This window comes from Hypanus sabinus, chromosome 7 (genome assembly GCF_030144855.1).
Source record: "Hypanus sabinus isolate sHypSab1 chromosome 7, sHypSab1.hap1, whole genome shotgun sequence".
In the NCBI taxonomy this organism is placed as follows: Eukaryota; Metazoa; Chordata; class Chondrichthyes; order Myliobatiformes; family Dasyatidae; genus Hypanus; species Hypanus sabinus.
This window is the reverse complement of record NC_082712.1, coordinates 147572878-147593012: the sequence shown is the minus strand read 5'-3', so window position 1 is coordinate 147593012 and position 20135 is coordinate 147572878. Positions and strand designations below refer to the sequence as shown.

The window sequence follows — 20135 nt, the reverse complement described above, 5'->3', positions numbered from 1 at the left end:
CTTCCAGGACACCCTACTTGCAACATTCAAAGTGTTTTTGAAGTGTTGGCACAGTGAGCTTCAAGAGCCTGGCCTTGGCTGACATGTTACTGGAACATACTGATTGATAGTCAAGAATGCTACCAACTGAACATAATTAACAATTAAAATCCTGTTGTAAGCTTTGAAACTGAGCTTTATCTTGAGTGTTTGAAATGAAAATTAACAGTAGTGGCTGACTTTGCTGTAGTTTTATGATGTCTCACCAGCTTGGAATTTGTTGCATTTCTCTGTAGACTGTAGCATAGTCAGCAGCACTCGCTTCTGAACCTAAATGCTCTTGGCTCAAAATGCCCCATAAAGAGAGTTGTGTACAGGATCTAGTCAGGCAAAAATGTAATATTACAAGACTGTTGCATTGTCAGACATGATGTCTTTCAGAAGAAATGTTAAATCAGGACCCTCTCTACTGTTGAGATTAGTTCTGAACATCGTGAAGAGGAACACTGGAGTAATATGGTCTCCTGCTCAGTATTTATCCCTCAAAACAGCAACACAGACGCAAATAATCTGATTGTGATTGTGTTGCTTTTTGTGGCCACCATTATGTTCCTATTTCACAGCTAGTGAAACACTTGAAGATTTGTCGCTATAGTAGAGAACATAAAAGGGCCTATATAAATGCAAGCTTTTCTTCTATACCACATGAAGGGACCTATCAGGGCATTGGTTGAATCCATTTGATAATAGTTGGGCTTTTCCTTTACTCTATTTTATCTAGTGTTAAGTTATTGATTAATGTTACTCAAAAATACCAATCACAGACCTGCAGTGCAGTACTCATGAGACCAAAGTAGTCAAACTTGTTTGCTAAAAGGCTGAGGTAAATCAAGCTGCAAATGTTTTCCCCTGGTATCTTCCTTGTACCTGGGAACAATTAAAAAGGGTTGTGCTCCATGTAATGAGGTACACGCTGGGTGACCTAGGAATGGTTGTATTGTATTCACTAAAACTTTAATCTTATCTCCATGAGTTAAGCATTATATTTTACATTTTGTGTAAACTTCTGCAGAACATTGGGAAATTTGCTCAGTGCAGCTTTGACTTGGTTTATGCGGCAGTAATTTGGACATGTATTATATTTTTTAAGGAGTTTTTGATATAAAATACATTTACTGCAAAAAAAGGTGCTGGAAGATTTGTCAGGTTGAGCAGCATCTGTGGGGAGGAAGGAAATGTCCATGCTTTGGATTGAGATTGATTGGGACAATTCAGTGTTCTCTAGCATCTGCAGTCTTCTGGCTCCTATTATAATTACATTTTCTTTTTGGGCATTGTTAATGCTAACAGTTACTGTGATTAGATTTGTAACACAATTTAACAGCTTGTAATGGGATACATTCTTTTAAGTAGCTTTTAAAAGGTGTGCATTCAGAAGATTCTTTTGAATTGCTAGATGTGCCCATTGTCCAGTGCTGCATTTAATTGTCCAAACTGCAACACCTGATGTTCTAACTAAATACCTTACACATGATTAAGTTAAACTTTATGACTTTGCTCAGCTTTTATTCTGATCGGCTTTCCTCTGTATTGAGGAAAAATGTTACAGATAAAATCAAGACACAATTCGCAGCAGATGTCTTTCCGTCTGCAGCAGAACTGGGGTACTTAATCTTTGGTGGGCAGTTCACCAACTCATTCCATTACTTTAATGCTGGGTTTCCTGCATTAATTCAGAACCTGTTAGTTTTGTCATATGTGCTACTAATTTTCACCCTACCCTCAAATAAACTAATTCTGGAGCTTCTCTCCCTTTTGTGGATCTCACTGTCTCCACCACAGGGGACAAACCATCCGCTGACATTTACTATAAACCCACAGCTACCTTCCCTACACCTCTTCCTCACCCTGTCTTTTCTAAGGATGCGATCCCTTTCTTCCAGCTTCTCTTCACTGCCACATCTGCTTGCAAGACTTGAGCATTGCATTTCAGGGATCTGAAATATCCTCCTTTTTCAGGAAACATGGCTTCCCTTCTCTGCTTAATGGAGCCTTCTTTTGCATTTCCTGGACCTCCATCTGCACCTACCCGTTTCATCCAACTGGACTATGTCTTTCACCCAAATAATATTTGCATCCAGTATATCAATCTTGCTTCCATCAGCTATTGCAGAATGCCACCCATTGTCACATCTTCCCCTGCCTACCCCTTTCTACTTAAGTGGGGACCACTCTCTTTTTTCAGCCATTCCCACTCACCATTCCCTGATCCCTGGTTCTTTCCAATACCTATTCCTGCACCATCTCCTTCAACAATATCCAGAGACCAAAACAGGGCCTCTGAAGAGGGAAAGGTCTGCATCCACCTCTTCCAACTTTGTTTACTGCATTTGATGCTCCTGATGTAGCTCAGCATTGGTAAGCCCAAGCAAAGACTTGGCAACTGGTTTGCAGAGCACCTGTGGTGTGTCTGCAGTAAATATCCTGAGCTGTCCCTCTCTTCCACCCCTCCCACCACTCCCTTTTTGCACTTCCATCCTAGTTCCATTCACTGACCACCTACACAGTTCACTCACTGGATCCCCTCCCTCCAATGGCTTCATCTGTTCAACTCTTCTTTGAATAGTTTTTGTTACTACCTTATTGATTAGATTCCAGCACTTAAAGCCTTTTGTGTATCTACTCATCACCCTCCAGTCTTTGTCTCCACATTCACCCTCCCCTCCCTATTTGGCTGCATCTCCCTACCCCCCCCCCCCACTTTATTTTGCTTGTCTTCAGCACATTTGGTTTTTTTTTCCTCCAGATTGTAGCATTTGGACAAGATGTCTTGGGAACATCCTGAGTTATTTCAAAAATTGAGTCAATAATACCAACATTGTATAATTTTAAGAAGTTTTATTTTTTCCTTTTACAGTGGCATAATTTATATGTAGACATACAGTATATTGTTTCTATGTTTAAGTTCACTGACTAGTTACATTACAAATACCTGTGGAGTTGTATTTGTAGTAGTATGAACTTCAAAGCAATATTCTGGTTTTTCATTATCCTAAGCTTATTGAAGTCAAGGAAGAATTTCATACGTAATTCCAATGTGTGAAGTTTTTTTCGATAGGCAGACTTTTTGAAAGTAACTCATCATTTGCAACATACACAAAATGCTGGAGTAACTCAGAGGTCAGACACCATCTGTGGAAATGAGTAAATAGTTGAGGTTTCAGGCCAAGACCCTTCTTTGGGACTGGAAAGGAAGGAAGAAGATGCCAGAATAAAAAGCTGGTGGGAGGAGAAGGAGAGTAGCTAAAAGTTGATGGGTGGGTAGGAAAGATAAAGGGCTGGTGAGGAAGGAATCTGAGAGGAGAGGAGAGTGGGCCATAGGAGAAAGGGAAGGAGGAGCAGATCTGGTGGTGGGGGGGGGGGGTGGTGATGGGCAGGTGAGAAGTGGGAAGAGACCAGAGTGGGGAATAGAAGAAGGAGGGAGGAGAGAAGAAAAAATCAATATTCATGTCATCAGGTTGGAGGCTACCCAGACAGAATATAAGTTGCTGTTCCTCTACCTTGAGAGTAGCCACATCTTGGCACTAGAGGAAGCCATGGACAGACATATCAGAACGGGAATGAGAATCGAAGTTAAAATGTTTGACCACTGGGAAGTTTCACTTTTGGCAGTTGGGTGGAGTGGACATGCTTGACAAAGCAATCCTCCAATTTATGATGGGTCTCACCAGTGGGAGCAGTGGACACAATAGATGATCCCAGCAGATTCACAAGTGAAGTATTACCTCACCTGGACAAGGGAATCGGTGAGGGAGCAATCCCTGCAAAAAGCAAGGAGGGGGGAGGTAAAGATGTATTTGGTGATAGGATCCCTTCGGAGGTGGTGGAAGTTGTGGAGGGTGATGTGTTAGATGCGGAGGCTCGTGATGGTAGGTAGTGACGAGGAAATCTATCATGTGAAAGCAGCAGGATGCAGGGTGACCACAGCATCAGTGAAGGAGGAAGGAAAGTACATTCTTTGAAGATGCAGAACATCTCTGATGTCCTGTAAAGAAAAGCTGTATTCTGGGAACAGGTCAGCAGAGACAAAGAAATGGAAGAAAGGGAAAAGCACTTTTACAGGACACCGGGTGGGAAAGGGTATAGTCAAGATAACTAGGAGTCGGTAGCTTTATGAAAGATGGTAATCAATAGTTTGTCTCCAGAGATGGAGCCAGATTGAAACAGGGGAGGGAGGTGACAGAAATGGACCAAGTGAAGGGCAGAGTGGAACTTATCATCTGCAAATGAAACAGTTGATTGAGGTCCATTCAAATTCCAGTTTAGTACTGATACAGTCTGTAGGCTGCTTTGCAAGTTGCTATAGAGGCCTGGCCTGGCCGGAGCTCCAGCAACCCAGCTTTAATCCAGATCAGCAGTGGATTTCCACATTCTCCCTCTGGCCACTTGGGTGCTTGAGTTTTCTCCATATTCCAAAGACCTGGTAGGTTAATTTGTGATGGTAAACTGTTAGCGCAGAATTAATGGGCTGAAAAGCCTCCAACTGTTGGAGATGCAGTGTGAGTCACTTGTAAACAAGTATTCTCTTCATGAATTTCCTCTCTGACAGATTAGTAAAACATTAATTATTGAAATTGAGTAATATGGAGAGTTTAATAATGTGGAATCTGGTGTAACAAGGTTATACTCTTACTGAAATTTCAAATGACCACATTTTAGAAGGATCATACTGTACATATATGCAAATTCTATCCAAAATTCAGTTCACTTTTATACACTAATACAATAAAACTCTTAGCTCTGGAATGCTTGGGACTATGACGCTGGGCTATCAGATTTTCTGGACTATAACTTTGAAAACCCTAATGTACTATTAATTTGGTGGTTCTTCCATGTAACACAGGAATATAATCAATTTTTCTGTGTGCTCAAAGTTTAAAGTTGAGCGTAGGGTTGAGTTTAAGGGGAGCATGGGAAATGGGGCCCGATGAACAAGATGGCAAACCATTGGGAATTTAAATAATTTAATAGCTGGTCAATCTATATTCCCAAAATCATTCATTGACTGGTGTTTGAGCTCTTAACTGCAGGTTCACTTCATTTATAGCAGGAACACTGAAAGTGTTCAAGGGTAAAGTATGTCAAAATGTTGTGCATGTTTACACTGAATTTTCATAATACCAGGGAGAGTACATAAAATGAAACTGTTGCACTTGATAACTCCGCTGCTATAGAATTTCATTCACCCCAGAAGTAGAAAACTAATCAAATTATCCTAACAGAAACTATATAAAATAGTTTCCACAGTATTTGGTAGTTTAGAAATGGAGGAGTTAGAAATACTGCCTTTGCTGACTCTGGAAGGCGCCTGGCTTCTGATTTTTTTTTAGTCTTCTTCTCCCATGCATAGTTTTACTCCCATCATATTATGACCCCTCACCCCTCTCCACATTTGGATAGTATCACAGCTGCAGAAAGGGAGTATGGCACGGAGGAATTGTACTCAGTCATAGTGGGTGGAAGTCAGAAACAGGAAGGGAGCAATCATTCAGTTAGTATTCTGTAGACTCTGCCACCCATCCCAATAGCAACAGAGGCCCTGAGGAGCAGATTGGAAGGCAAAATTTGGAATATATTGTTGACATGAGGCACTTCAACTTGCCTAATATTGATTGGCATCTCCTTAATACAGAAGGTTTATATGGGTCAGAATGTGAGAGTTGTCTCCAGGAATGATTCCTGACTCAATATGTGGACGGCCGACTAGAATGAGGCCATACTGGATCTGGTGTTCATCAATAAACCAGGTCAAGTGTCAGATTTCTTAGTGGGTGAGCATTTTGGAGACAGTGACTATAACTCCCTGATCTTTACTATTGCCTTGTAGAGGGATCCAGACAGACTGTATGGGCAGGTATTTAATTAGGGAAGGGCAAATTATGATGCAATTAGGCAGGAACTTGGAAGCACAAATTGGTAATGGGGAAATGCACAACAGAATTGTAGAGGTTGTTTATGAAGCACTTGAATGGGGTTCTGGATAGATTTATCCCATAAACACAAGAAAAGGATGGTAGGGTGGAAGAAACATGGTTGCCAAGCAATGTGGAACATCTAGTCAAGAGGAAGGAAAAAGCTTACTTAAGGTTAGGGTTTGGGCTAATCCTAACCCTAAGGATCAGCCAGGGCTCTAGAGATTTACAAGTTAATAGGGAGGAGCTGAAGAATTTAGGAGAGCCAGAAGAGATCATGAGAAGGCCTTGGCAAGTAAGATTAAGGAAAACCCCAAGATGTTCTGCATGTATGAGAACAGTTGTATGGCCAGAGTGATAATAGGACCGATCAGGGACAGTAAAGGAATCGTACCTGGAGTTGGAAGAGGTAGGGGATGTCCTTAATGAATACTTTGCTTCAATATTCACCAGTGAGAGAGGCCCTAGTGAATGTGAGGACAACGTACAACAGGCTAATGTACTTGAACATGTAGATGTTCAGAAAGAGGATGTGGTGGAGCTTAAATTAAAATAGGTAATTTCCCGGGGCTGAATGGTATATCTCCCAAGTGCTTATGAGAAGCAAGGGAAAAGATCACTGTACCTTTGATGATCTTTGTGTCCTCACTGGCCACAGGAGTAGTACCAGATGATTGGCAAATGTTAATCTTTTATTCAAGGAGGTGAGCAGAATTAACCTTGGGAATTATAGACTAGTGAATCTTGAGTGGTGGGCAAATTATTGGGGAAGATTGTCAGTGACAGGAATAATGAGCATTTGGAGAAGCATGATCTGATTAGGGTGGTCAGCATGCTTTCCATCAGGGGAAATCTTGTCTAACAAATCTGTTGGAATTCTTGAGGAAATGATAAGTAGCGTAGACAAAGGAGAATTGATGATTATCGTGTACTTGAATTTTCAGAAGGCCTTTGACAAGGTGCCGCACATGAAGCTGCTTAGTAAGATAAGAGCCCATGGTATTAGAGGAAAGATACTAGTTTAGTTTGAACATTGGCTGATTGGCAGGAGGCAAAGAGTGGGAATAAATAGAGCTTTTCTGATTGACTGCCAGTGACTAGTGGTGTTCCATAGGAGTCAGTGTTGGGGCCGCTTCTTTGTATGTTGTATATCACTGATTTGGATGACAGAATTGATGGCCACGTTTGCAGGCGATACAAAGGTACGTTAAGATGCATATAGTATTGAGTAAGTAGGGTGGCTGCAGAAAGACTTAGACAGGTTAGGAGAATGGGCAAAGAAGTGGCAGATGGAGTACAGTGTTGGGAAATTTAAAAATCAAAGGTGCAAAAGGAGTCTTCATGCAGGATTCCCTAAATATTGACTTCAAGCTTGAGTCAGTGGTGAGGAAGTAATGCTGACGCTTTATAAGGCACTGGTGAGACATCACTGGTTTATTGAGAGCAACTTTGAGCCCCTTATCTAAGAAAGGATGTGCTGACATTGGAGAGGATTCAAAACAGGTTCACAAAAATAACTCCGGGAATGAAAGGTTTCTTATATGAGAAGCATTTGAGGGCTCTGGCCCTGAACTTGCTGGAATTTAGAAGAATTAGTGTGGTGGGTGGGGGGGTCTCATTGAAACCAATTGAATGTTCAAAGGCCTAGATAGAATAGGTATTGAGAGGTTGCCTCCTATTGTGGGGGAGTCTAGGACAAGAGGGCGCAACCTCAAAATAGAGGGATGTCCATTTAGAACGGAAATGAGGAATTTCTTTAGCCAGAGTTTGGTGAAACTATGGAATTCGTTGCCATGGGCGGCTGTGGAAGCCAGGTCATTGGATATTTAAGGCAGAGGTTGATGCATTCTTGATTAGTGAGGTCATAAAAGGCTACTGGGAGAAGGTAAGAGAATGGAGTTGAGAGGGAAAGGATCAACCATGGTCAAATGGCAGAGCAGACTCATTGAATCAAATGACCTAATTCCTATGAACTATGTCTTATGGTCATGCTTCACGAGCTTGATTGAATTCTTTGAGAATGTGACAGTGCACATTGAAGGAGATAGAACCATGGATGTGTATGTGGATTTTAGTAAGGATCTTTATGTTGGTCTCATTCAGAAAATCAGGAGACATGGGATCAAGGGAAATTTAGCTTACACACAGAAGGCATAGGATGGTTGTAGATAGAATGTATCATGCCTGTTGTTTTGTGACCAGTGGTGTTCTACAGGGATTTGTTCTGGGACCCCTGCTCTTTGCAATTTTTATAATTAACTAGGATGAAGAAGTGGAAGAATGGGTGCTAGTAAGTTTTCAGATGGCACTGAGGTTGGTGGGGTTATAGATGGTGTGGAGGGTTAAGTAGGTTGCAGTAGGACATTGACAGGATACAGAGCTGGGCTAAGAAGTGGCAGATGGAGTTCAACCCTGAAAATGTGAAGTGATTCAGATTGAAAGGTTGAATTTGAAGGCAGAGTACAGGGGCTAACGGCAAGCTTCTTAGACGTGTCTTGGAATAGAGGGATCTTGGGATCCACATCCATAGATCCCGCAAAGTTGCTGCGCAAGTTGATAGGGTTGTTAAGATGGTGAATGGTATATAGGCCTCCATTAATCGTGGGATTGAGTCCAAGATCACTACTCGGTAATGTTGAACTCTGATCCCTGATTAGACCACACATTGTGTTCAGTTCTGGTCATCTCATTAAAGGAAGGAAGTGGAAACTTTAGAGAGTGTGCATAAGAGATATTAATAGAATGCTGCTTGGAGTAGAGAGTTTGTCTTCTGAGAAAAGGCTGAACTGGCACTTTTCTCTTCAGAGTGAAGGAGCATAGAACCATAGAACACCACAGCACAGTACAGGCCCTTCAACCCTCCATGTTGTGCCAACCCATATAATCCTTTTTAAAAAAAAAAGTACTAAACCCACACTACCCCATAACCCTCTATTTTTCTTTCATCTATGTGCCTGGCCAAGATGTTCTTAAATACCCCTAATGTTTTAGCCACCACCACCATCCCTGGCAAATCATTGCAGGCACTCACAACCCTCTGTGTAAAAAAAAAACACTTACCCCTGATGTCTCCCCTAAACTTCCTTCCCTTAATTTTGTACATATGCCCTCTTGTGTTTGCTAATGGTGCCCTGGGAAACAGGTACTGACTATCCACCCTATCTATCTATGCCTCTCATAATCTTGTAGACCTCTATCAAATCCCCTCTCATTCTTCTACGCTCCAAAGAGAAAAGTCCCAGCCCTGCTCATCTTGCTTCATATGACTTGTTCTCCAAACCAGGTAACATCCTGGTAAATCTCCTCTGCACCCTCTCCATAGCTTCCACATCCTTCCTATAATGAGGTGACCAGAATTGAACACAATACTCTAAGTGCGGTCTCTTCAGAAATTTGTAGAGTTGCAACATGACCTCTCTACTCTTGAACTCAGTCCCCCTGTTAATGAAGCCTAGCATCCCATAGGCCGCCTTAACTACCCTATCAACCTGTGCAGCGACCTTGAGGGATGTATGGATTTGAACCCTGAGGTCCCTTTGTTCATCCACACACTTAAGTAACTGACCATTAATCCTGTACTCAGTCTTCTGGTTTGTTCTTCCAAAATGCATCACCTCACTCTTGTCCGGATTGAACTCCATCTGCCATTTTTCTGCCCAACTCTGCAACCTGTCTATATCCTCTTGTAACCTTCGACAACCTACAGCTCCATCCACAACTCCTCCAATCTTCGTGTCATCCGCAAACTTACTCACCCATCCTTCCACCTCTACATCCAGGCCATTTATAAAAATCACAAATAGCAGGGGTCCCAGGACAGATCCCTGCAGCACTCCACTAGTCACCGACCTCCAGGAAGAATACTTTCCTTCCACAACTACCCTCTGATTTCTTCCTTTAAGCCAATTTTTTATCCAAACAGCCAAGGTTCCACTTGTCCCATGCCTCATGACTTTCTGGATGAGTCTCTCGTGGGGGACCTTGTCAGATGCTTTGCTAAAGTCCATATAGACCACATCCACTGCCCTATGAGAGGTGACTTGATAAGAGTTGTACAAGATGATAAAAAGTAATAGATCGAGTGGATAGCATGACTTTTTACCCAGTGCAAAAATGGCTAGTACCCAAGGGCTTAATTTTACAGTCTTTGGTGGAATGTATGGGGGGGGTGGGATTTCAGAGATAATTTTTTTTTAAACAGAGTTCTGCTTCTTGGAATACCCTGTAGAGGCAGGTACATTAGGAGCATTTAAGAAATCCTTGGGCATGAATGATAGAAAAATGGAGGAAGGGTTTGATTGATCTTTGAGTATGTTAAAGGATTGGCACAACATTGTGGACTGAAGGGCCTGTACTGCGCTGTTTCTTGCCCACACTGCACCAGAGTTTGTGGATTCTCTACATCAGTCTCTACATCTACCTGAGGATCTACCAATAGACAACCCTGGAGAACATCACACTCAACTGGAGTGATCACACTACTGTGCTGTAATGTTCTTTGTTCTAATTGGTAGTATGGTTGCATTTTAAAGATTTGATATGAAGCCAAAATAATTATTTTGTGTTTGTCATAGAATAGCAAGATTGTATTACCCACTATTGGGAATTGCACGGTATAAGATGCAGCTGGCTGCTTTGCAAAGCAATTTGAGGACATCAGAAATGACCATGTGTACTAAAATAGATTATCTTTGATCAGTCTTGTTAAAGTATATGTATTTTGTACTACATTTTATTTTTAAGAAGAAAAATGCTTTCATATAAAGGGATTAATGAAAATATTACGTAGAGTGCGCCTTGAACTACCAAGTTGGTGAAGAAAGGCTTCTTAGCAGTCATCTTGAATGTATGGAATTCTATTTCTTTAGAAATGTAAAATTGTTCATAACTTCTAATTGTTAGAATAACTTCTGATTTAATGGAGCTCCAAATAAATAGAAATTTTGGGGGTTTCTTAGATAAGGCAACTGATGTGGATGGAGAAATGGAAAAGTTTTATTCACTTTTCCAGATCTGATGAAGGGACCTGACCTAAAAGTTAATCTTGTTTCTCTCTCATCCGATGCTCCCTAATCTGAATATTCCCAGTGTGTTCAGTTTTTATTTTGATTTTACAGCTTCTTAGTTTCAAATAGCTATGTTTCAAAGTATTTATTTCTGTGTTCTCAGCTAATGTATGCTTCTGTATCAACAACATTTAATGTTGTAACATTAATGGCAAGCCTCGGAAATATCAAACTGAGTTTACCTATTAAGGAAAAGATATTTGTGAGAATGTGGAGAAAAGGGCTTCTGGCAGTACTGCAATTTTTTTCCTTGCATAAACTGAATAGGAAAAGCAATGCATTGCCAGGAGATGTTATTCCCAGAAGTTCTGAAACTTGGTATGAACATCTGGACAACGTCCAGGATATAATTGAATGGCAAGCAGAAAGCAATGGAAATGAGCTGTACATAAACAGTTAAGGTTAATTACTGTTTCACTTTATGATTAGTAATAAATGAAATACATAATCACCCGACATTGAATTGAGGAGGAGGTTCTGTTAATGTGCTGATCCAACCACATAGAAAATGCACCAGTGCCTCTAGTTTCTCAGAAAGCCAAGGAAGTTTGGCATTTCTTCTTTGACTTTCACCAATTTTTATCAATGCACTGTAGGAAGCATTCCTATCCAGATGCATTACAGCTTGGTATGTGTGACAAATAAACAGATTTAGATGTTAACTGTACTCTTTAACAGGATGTTTCTTGCATTTTAGCTGCCATTATTTCCAAAATTAGCCTGCTGCTTTTCAATTCACCCACTATTCATTTCAGAACTGAATTTATATTAAGCTTTGGAAACATGGTGAATTATAAGTGTTATTAGTCTTGGTTTGTTGACAAAAGATGGAAAGGCTTTCCTTTTCAACCATTGCAGACTAAATTAGTTGGTGTGTGCTATGCATGTCAAGATTCTAAAATTTGAATTATCTTGGAACTTGTGTAAGAAAGATACTTCTGGTATTTTAGTTGGTTAATTATACTTAAAAATATATTTATTAATTTACTTCAAGTGGGATAGTTTTTTTAAAAAAAAAGATTAAAAAAATGACAATGTGGTACTGAATTATTGAACTCAATAAATGTTTCCTTGTGCACTCTCACTTTATTGGGTACATCTGTCCATTGATGCTTATATCTAATCAGACAATCTTGTGGCAACAACTCATTGCACAAAAGCATGCAGACATAGTCAAGAAGTTCTGTTGTTGTTTAGACCAAACATCAGAATGGGGAAGAAATGTGATCTAAGTTACTTTGACTGTGGGATGATTGGTGCTGTCAGACAGAGTGGTTTGAGTATCTCAGAAACTGCTGATCTCCTGGGATTTTCATGTACAATGGTCTCTAGTGTTTACAGAGAATGGTGCAAAAGTAAGAAACATCCAGCGAGCAGAAGGTCTGTGGGCAAAAACATCTTGTTAATGAGAGAGGTCAGTGGGGAATGGCCAGACTTGCTCAAGCTGACAGGAAATTGACAGCAACTGAAATAACCATGCGTTACAACAGTGGTGTGCAGCAGAAGACCACTCTGGGGTCCACTGTGCTACCTAATAAAGTGGCCACTAAATGTACGTAGAGATTTTTTATTGTCTTATATGTGTTTTCTAAAGATAAATTTGTGATTTTGTTTGGAAGAATACTGTAATCCACTTGAAAACAGCATACTTCCACTTCTAATGCTTCAGAAGTAAATATATGATATTTATTCAGGTTTTGCCAAATAGGAAACAGAATTTCAGTAGTCTTTTCCAATTTCTTCTAGTATTTTTGTACTGTATCATTAAACTGAGGACCGAGATGAGGAAAAACTTCTTCACACAGAGAGTGGTGAATCTGTGGAATTCTCTGACACGGGAAACTGTTGAGGCCGGTACATTGGCTATAGAGGAAGTTAGATATGGCCCTTGTGGCTAAAGGGATCAGGGGGTATGGAGAGAAAGCAGGTACAGGGTTCTGAGTTGGATGATCAGCCATGATCATACTGAATGGCGGTGCAGGCTCAAAGGGCCGAATGGCCTACTCCTGCACCTATTTTCTATGTTTCTAAACACTGCAAATGATTCTATCTGAATTCCTTACCAGCTGATCAATTTCATTAAGATCAATTCTAAATGTTCTTTTTTTTGCAACCAGTTTGAATTAACTTGAGGCAAATTGTGAGGAAAATAATTAGGATAATATGCATATATTTTGTTCAAAATCACTCAGCAGCACTGTACGCTTTATTGATTCCGCATAGATTACAGTAATGTGTTTTACTGCTTATAGGTTCTGTATTGTACGGTTCAAATGCAAATTCAAAATTCTCATGTTCACTCAAAATATCATACCATTTGAGAATATTAAATAGTTGCTTTCAAAGTTTAACAGTGTAAGTTTTCAATATGAACATGTGATGATTTTTATTATGGGGGAATCTACGTAGAAAGACAACTAGATCATGAAGTGTTTGGAGATCATGTCCAATAGTACTGGACAACAAAGATTTTGCTTTCTGAATACTTTAGGGTGTACCTTGTGGATTTTGGGCTGTTTATCATGAAAATCACCATGAACTTTTCCCATCACACACGATATTTTAAAAAATAACCTATATTTGTTATTTCAATTCAGTCTTCTTCCCTGCAAATCTTGGCACTGTCTGATGAGCATGATGAAAGGGCTCAGTAGGACATCACAGTTATGAAGAAACGGTGTCAGGGCAAATGGAAGCCATTAATGCTGGCTGATTATTGTTGGACACAAGCTAGAAACCTCAGAGACAGAGTGCTAATGAAAATCATCAACAAAACGTGTTTAGTTTAGTTGAACAATTGCAAAGCATCAGCACCATTATACAATTAAACACATACTAATAAAAGTTAATTTCTTGTTTATCCAATTCCTACATGATACAAGTAGTCTGAAATTATATTTGTGTTTAGCTTCAAGCAGTCTATCATAACCAAACAAAAATTTTATTTAGGAAAAAAATTGCTGTCCAGTGTAGCTAGTTAAATGATCATCAACTTTTTTCATTTTTCATTGTTGTAACAAAAATATCTGCTCTCAAGTAATTTAGCTTAATGAATATTCAGCTGCCTTCTGTTCGCCATAGATTTAGTAACTGCATTTTCCTTCATAAAAGGGTGTCTGCAGTAGGCAAGGATACATAACAAAAACAGTTGAAAATGCCATTTGACGATTAGATACTATTCCAAAATTCAGCACTAAGGAAGGAAATAGTCTCGTACAAGTGTTGTGATCCATTTTGCTACTGATAGGTTTGTCGTGACGGAAGACATTTCTTCTTGGAATTGGCTTAAACAGGAAATAGGGAGGGAGGGGAGGGCAGGTGTTAATGTACAGTAATTATGTTAGGGAATATTCTGGGAATTGAATAGATTTTTGGCATTGCTTCTCATTCCCATGCTCATTTTATTTGTATTTTCATTGTCCTGCACAGAACTACATGTTGAAATCCCTATGTGATAGTTATGAGATTGTGTACCATTTTCTTATTACTCTTCAACAATGTTGTATTGAACTGTATCCAAAAATGTTCCATTCAATTAATCTTGATGTTTTTCTTCTTTTAGGAAGTCCAAGACCAAACCAAATGGTAAAAAAGCAGCAACAGAGGAGAAGAAGTTGTATCTGGAGCCTGAATATACCAAAGCCAGAATAACAGATTTCAACTTTAAAGAACTGGTGGCTCTGCCACGTGAAATTGACCTCAATGAATGGCTAGCCAGCAATAGTAAGTTTCTCCTGTACACCTAGATATAACCAACAGTTCATTATCAAATCTTATTCCATAATAACTTATGGGTTGTGGAAGCTGGTGTGGAGCTAGAACTTCAACATAATCACATTGAGCCAGAAAGCTTATTCTTATGCTGTTTATTTCTAATGTGACAAGTTGAATGCATTGTTTTCAAAATAAATAACCAGAACGTAAATGCAATTAGTGCTTTTCTGTTTTTCCTGTTGCTTTGTTGAATACGATGTTGCCCACAGGTGCTTGGTAAAGCAAACCAGCTGATTTTTAAATGTTGTAGCTGTGTAGAAGAAAAATCACAAACTCTTCCACATTTGAATGTACCCCTGGAGCTCCAACTTATCACTGTAATTGGTGGTTACGTTGTCTGGTGATGATATTCATTATAGTTAAATAATTATAGCATTTAAGTTTCATTTATGCACCAGCTAAGAATTATACTTTCTGGAAAAAGAAGAAAATCAGTAAGAAAAAACTGTGCATGTGAACAAATTATGAGCTACAGTCTTTTAATTATCTCCAGTTTCATTGCAGGTGCCTTTCCCAGACAGTGCCAACTTGCCTAAAATTGTTTTTCTTAACCTCCCTTGCCTGGCTTGGTTTATTCTTGTTTTGCCTTATAATTAAATTTAGAATATCCTGGTCAAATGAAGAATTTTAGATGTAGAATCTGTATTGCTAAATGATTATATAATCTTAATTGTTAGAATTTTTGTTTACTGTTTACAATGCCGTCTATTCATTGAAAACTGATTACTTCACATCAAAATGTTGAAATTATAAGAACAAAATTTAACTTTTCATCAATCCTGTTTATGATCTGCCAAACATAAATATTTGGTAGCATTTAACACTTTCTTTCCTTCCCAAAATTTTAGCAACAACATTCTTCAATCACATAAACCTTCAGTACAGCACCATTTCTGAATTCTGCACTGGAGATACGTGTCAGACGATGACTGTGTGCAATACGTAAGTATAATTTGAGATTGCAGAAATTAAAATCATACATTTTAAAATGTTGATAGTGAAATTTTAGTATGAGTATGTATTGACATCAAGTACTTGCCTTCAGATTCTCTAATAATTATTATTCCACATTTGTACACTATGCTGATGCATTGAAGAAGTAGTGGAAATCCCAATATTCTCCTGTGACTAATCAAAAGAGTGTAATTTCAAAGTAAGATTCAAAATTGCTTATTGTCATCCTTTATTGTACAAGTGTAAAGGAGAACAAATGATTTTTACTCCAGATCCGATGCAGCATAAAGTACGCCTAAAGTACATAGTTTTTAAAAAAAACCACAATAAATATGAAAACAATCCTATAAAATACCATATTCTTTTAACTGTTAAATACATAGACCGATTGTACATAAATTAATGCGAGGTGATATGTATGTATTGGTGGTGGGGTGGGTTATTGTGTTCCTTCAGTTTACTAACTTTATTAATAATGACCATATGAAAGACATGGCAAAAGATGAATTTAAATGATTTCATCGGCATGGGGCAGGAGGAGTCCATTTGATCTGTCAATTCTAACCCGGGTTCTAGAGGAGCTTTCTTATCAGGCCCATTTCTGCTACTCTTTCATCATAGTCATGCAAATTATTCATTCTCAGGTCCCTTTCCAATTCCCTTTAAAAGGCACTGATTATTTCTGTTTCCCCCCTTCCTACAGGCAATGAATTCACCATCTGCTAATGAGAACAGCTTCCCTCTATCTACCTTCCTAAACCAGTCATGATCTTGTAGACTTCTATCAAATCTCCTCTCAACCTTCTTTGCTCCAAGGAAAATAATTTCTGCTTCTTCAGTCTAGCCTTATATCTGAAATATCTCATCTGTGGAACGTGAATATATGGATGACATTAATCCTTGGTAAATTGCGCCCACATTTATAATTTCTTAAAAATTTATTTACATCTTAACGGTTGAAATTGAGATGCAAAATAATAAAACATTGAAGATCCTGGATATCTAAAATAAAGTTAGAATGTTGAAAATGGCTGGTAGGCCAGGTAGCATCTATGGACAATGAAACAGTTCATGTTTCAGTTTAAAGACTCTCAATCTGAATGGGAAAATAAGAAAACAAGGTTAGCTTAAAATTGCAGAGAGCATGGGGAGGGATAAAGGGGATATCACTGATTGGATGAGGCCAGTCCACATTATCTCAATATTTTATTGAGCTATCTTGTTAATAGATGGTGTAGTTACCAAGAGGGCAAAAACAAAGAAAAGGACATTGTAAAGCTCTGAAATGCAGGCAGATGTTTTCACTGAATCCAAAGCTCAATGGCAGAATGATGGAAATGCCTAGTACATCACAAATTTGAGTAATTCGCTTTTTCTGCTTATCAGAACTGGTCAGTTACATTTCAGTAATACAGGCTCAGATTTTTCCCTACATAAAAACTGCCTTTTAGCTTTTGGTTTAGCAACAGATTACCATGCATTTGTTAGCTTAAATATGTTCCTTTCTTTCCTCTCATTCATCAACTAAGCAGGATTGGCGCAATACCATTGGGATCATGGCCTCAGCCTCTAGAGATACATCCATATATCTCCTCCACCCTCTTTGCAACTTTAATTTCTTTTGTCACTTCCCTAGTGTTATTGAAGGGTCTTTGATCTTTTCTTCTTCCATAGATGCTGCTTGACCTGCTGAATGCTTCCATTATTTACTAAAATTGACAAGGAACTGTGCCATTTTGTTAACTTGACAAAGATGAGGCCTCTAAACGTTTTTGCATGATTGCACGTAGGAAGCTACTTACAGATGTTCCATATGTAGCAGCCACCCAATGTCAAAATTAGTTCCCCTTTTATTTAGTGTAAATATTACCTAACTCTAGATAATAGTATTCTTGTAATTGAGGGAATGTGGAAGTTTAGTCACAGTTGTTCCTCAGCTGGCTGTTGCATGAAAGAGTACATACATTTGAAAAAAGTTGTGGCTTTTTGAATTTTAAGGAAATGAACAGAATCACTAAGAAGCAGTTCTTATTCCATTACTTACTGATGCCACTGTTCACACAACTTTGCTTGTGGATAGCAGTATTTTGTTGCATCAGTTCTACTCCATTATAGCCACAAAGCCAATTGACCAAAAGTATATCTCGGTTTTAAAATTCATGAAACTTTTCCCCCTTCATATTAAAGTTGTTTGATGCAAAGCATCAACACCGTATTTCTGGATAGCTATTTTGTTTCTTGTTATTTCGTTTTATTCTGTAAAATTCTCTTTTGAACATGTTTTGGCAATAGTTTCCCAGCTCAAAAGCCAAAAATTCAAAAGTGTGTATTCATGATGGACTGTGGGTGATATCTTAATACCTTGTGTTGAGTCATATTACTGAACTTTTCCCTCATTTGAAGCACATTAATTCTGCATTAGCTATAGGTGGAGATGTGCATAAAGATGTTGTAAAGCAAGAATTTAAAAAAGCATCACCTAGAGTTATAATGCAAGCACTTGTATTTGCTGTGGGGGGAACAATGATCTGGTTTATTGATTCTTCACATCTATAATTTAGAGTTGAGATGTGCAAGGCAGTCATTGTCTGATATTATAAACACAAATAGCAATAATGCACATGCCTTATTTGCTACAGTTGATAGTCTCTCACATCTTCCAATAAGGGTAGCACCTGAACTGTTATGTAATAACCTTGTGTTCTGTTTTACTGACAAAATTCAGAAGATTAGACATGCAGTTAGTGTCTCTGCATCAGGTCAGAAGTCAGTGTCATTCTTTCACTCATTCAGAACTAATTCAGTTAAAATTACGCATTTCAAACCTATTGACTATAAAACTTGTGCTACACCTGAAATCCTCCTCCTGTTCCCTTGACATTTTGCCTACAACCTTTGTTAACAATGTTTTAATTGCGTGGCGCCAGACACGCTGCAAATAGTCAATTCTTCTCTTCTATCAGATTGCTTCTCAAAACCCTGCAGGGGTTTTCTAGAGGGAGTTATTAAGCCTCTTTTTTTTAAAAAAAGAACAACCTAAATTCCTCAGTAATTAATAACTACAGGCCTATATCAAACTTACTATGTTTAAGTAAAATAATTGAAAAGGTTGTTTATCAGCAACTTAACAGCTTTTTGGCACTAAGCAACAGTATGGATATTTTCCCGTCTGGATTTCGACAACACCGTAGCACTGAGACTATTCTGGTTAAAGTTTTAGATGACATCCACTCAAACCATGATGATGGTAAAATTTCAGTTTTGGTTTTACAGGATCTCAGTGCTGCTTTTAACACAGTTGACCATGGCATATTACTGGACAGACTGGAAAACTGAGTGGGACTTTCTGGTACAGTCCTAAAATGGATCAAATCTTATTTACAAGACAGGGACTATTTTGTATTATTGATTGCTGCATATCTGACCGAAGAAAAGTGATATGTGGTGTGCCTGAAGGGTCCATGCTAGGGTCTCTTCTGTTTAACATGTACATGCTCCCTCAGAATCAGGTTTATTACTACCGACGTGACGTGGAATTTGTTAAATTATGCTCAAATCGTGCTATGGTACAAAATATCTTACCTTAATTATGTGGATGATGCTCCGATTTACATAAGTGTCATCAAATGTCTGTAGTCCCATACAATCACTAAAAAACTATATTGAACAAATCACTGATTGGGTGAGCCAAAATTTCCTTGCTAAGCAAAGGAAAAATGGAAATAATTGTTTTTGGTGTCAAAAAAGGGCAATTAAAAGTCAGTGCTCACTTGGACTACTTGTTGTTACAGACCACAAACCAACCTAGAAACCTTGGTGTCATGATGGACTCTGACTTAAATTTTAGCTGCCGCCACATTAAGACAATTACAAAATCGGCCTTAAAAATATAGCGAGAGTTAAAGGGCTTATGTCTCAGCAATTTCTAGCAAAACTCAACCATGCATTTAATTTTAGGAGGCTTAACGACTGTAATGGCATTTTCACAGGTCGCTGTAAAAAGAAATCCCTCAAACAGCTGCAGCTCATTCAGAACCCTGCTGCTGGAGTCCTCACAGACACCAAGAAAGTAGAACATATCACTCCAGTTCTCAGATCGCTACACTGGCTTCTTGTCCGTCAAAGGATTGACGTTAAAGTATTACTACTGGTTATAAAGTATTGAATGGTCTGGAGCAAAATACAACTCCAATCTCTTGAGGCATTATGAACCTTCCCGAGCTCTCAGGTCATGTGGGGTGGGTCTGCTTACAGTCCCCAGGGTCAAAACTAAACATGGTGAAGCAGCTTTTAGTGACTATGCTCCACATATCTGGAATAACCTTCTAGAGGATCTGAAGTCCGCACCAGTTTTAAGATCTTTTAAGTCAAGGCTTAAAATGTTTCTTTT

At 38.9% G+C, this 20135-nt stretch overlaps 1 protein-coding gene across 6 annotated transcripts in view; it reads left to right on the top strand.

The window, feature by feature from the left end:
• Positions 1 to 20135, top strand: part of LOC132397313 (MOB kinase activator 2) — a 186506-nt gene that overhangs the window by 150784 nt on the left and 15587 nt on the right. For all 6 annotated transcript variants that reach the window (XM_059975944.1, XM_059975943.1, XM_059975941.1 and 3 more), the window contains 2 exons: positions 14580 to 14740; positions 15640 to 15733. In XM_059975944.1, the coding sequence (XP_059831927.1) occupies positions 14580 to 14740; positions 15640 to 15733 (255 nt within the window). The remainder of the gene's footprint in view (positions 1 to 14579; positions 14741 to 15639; positions 15734 to 20135) is intronic.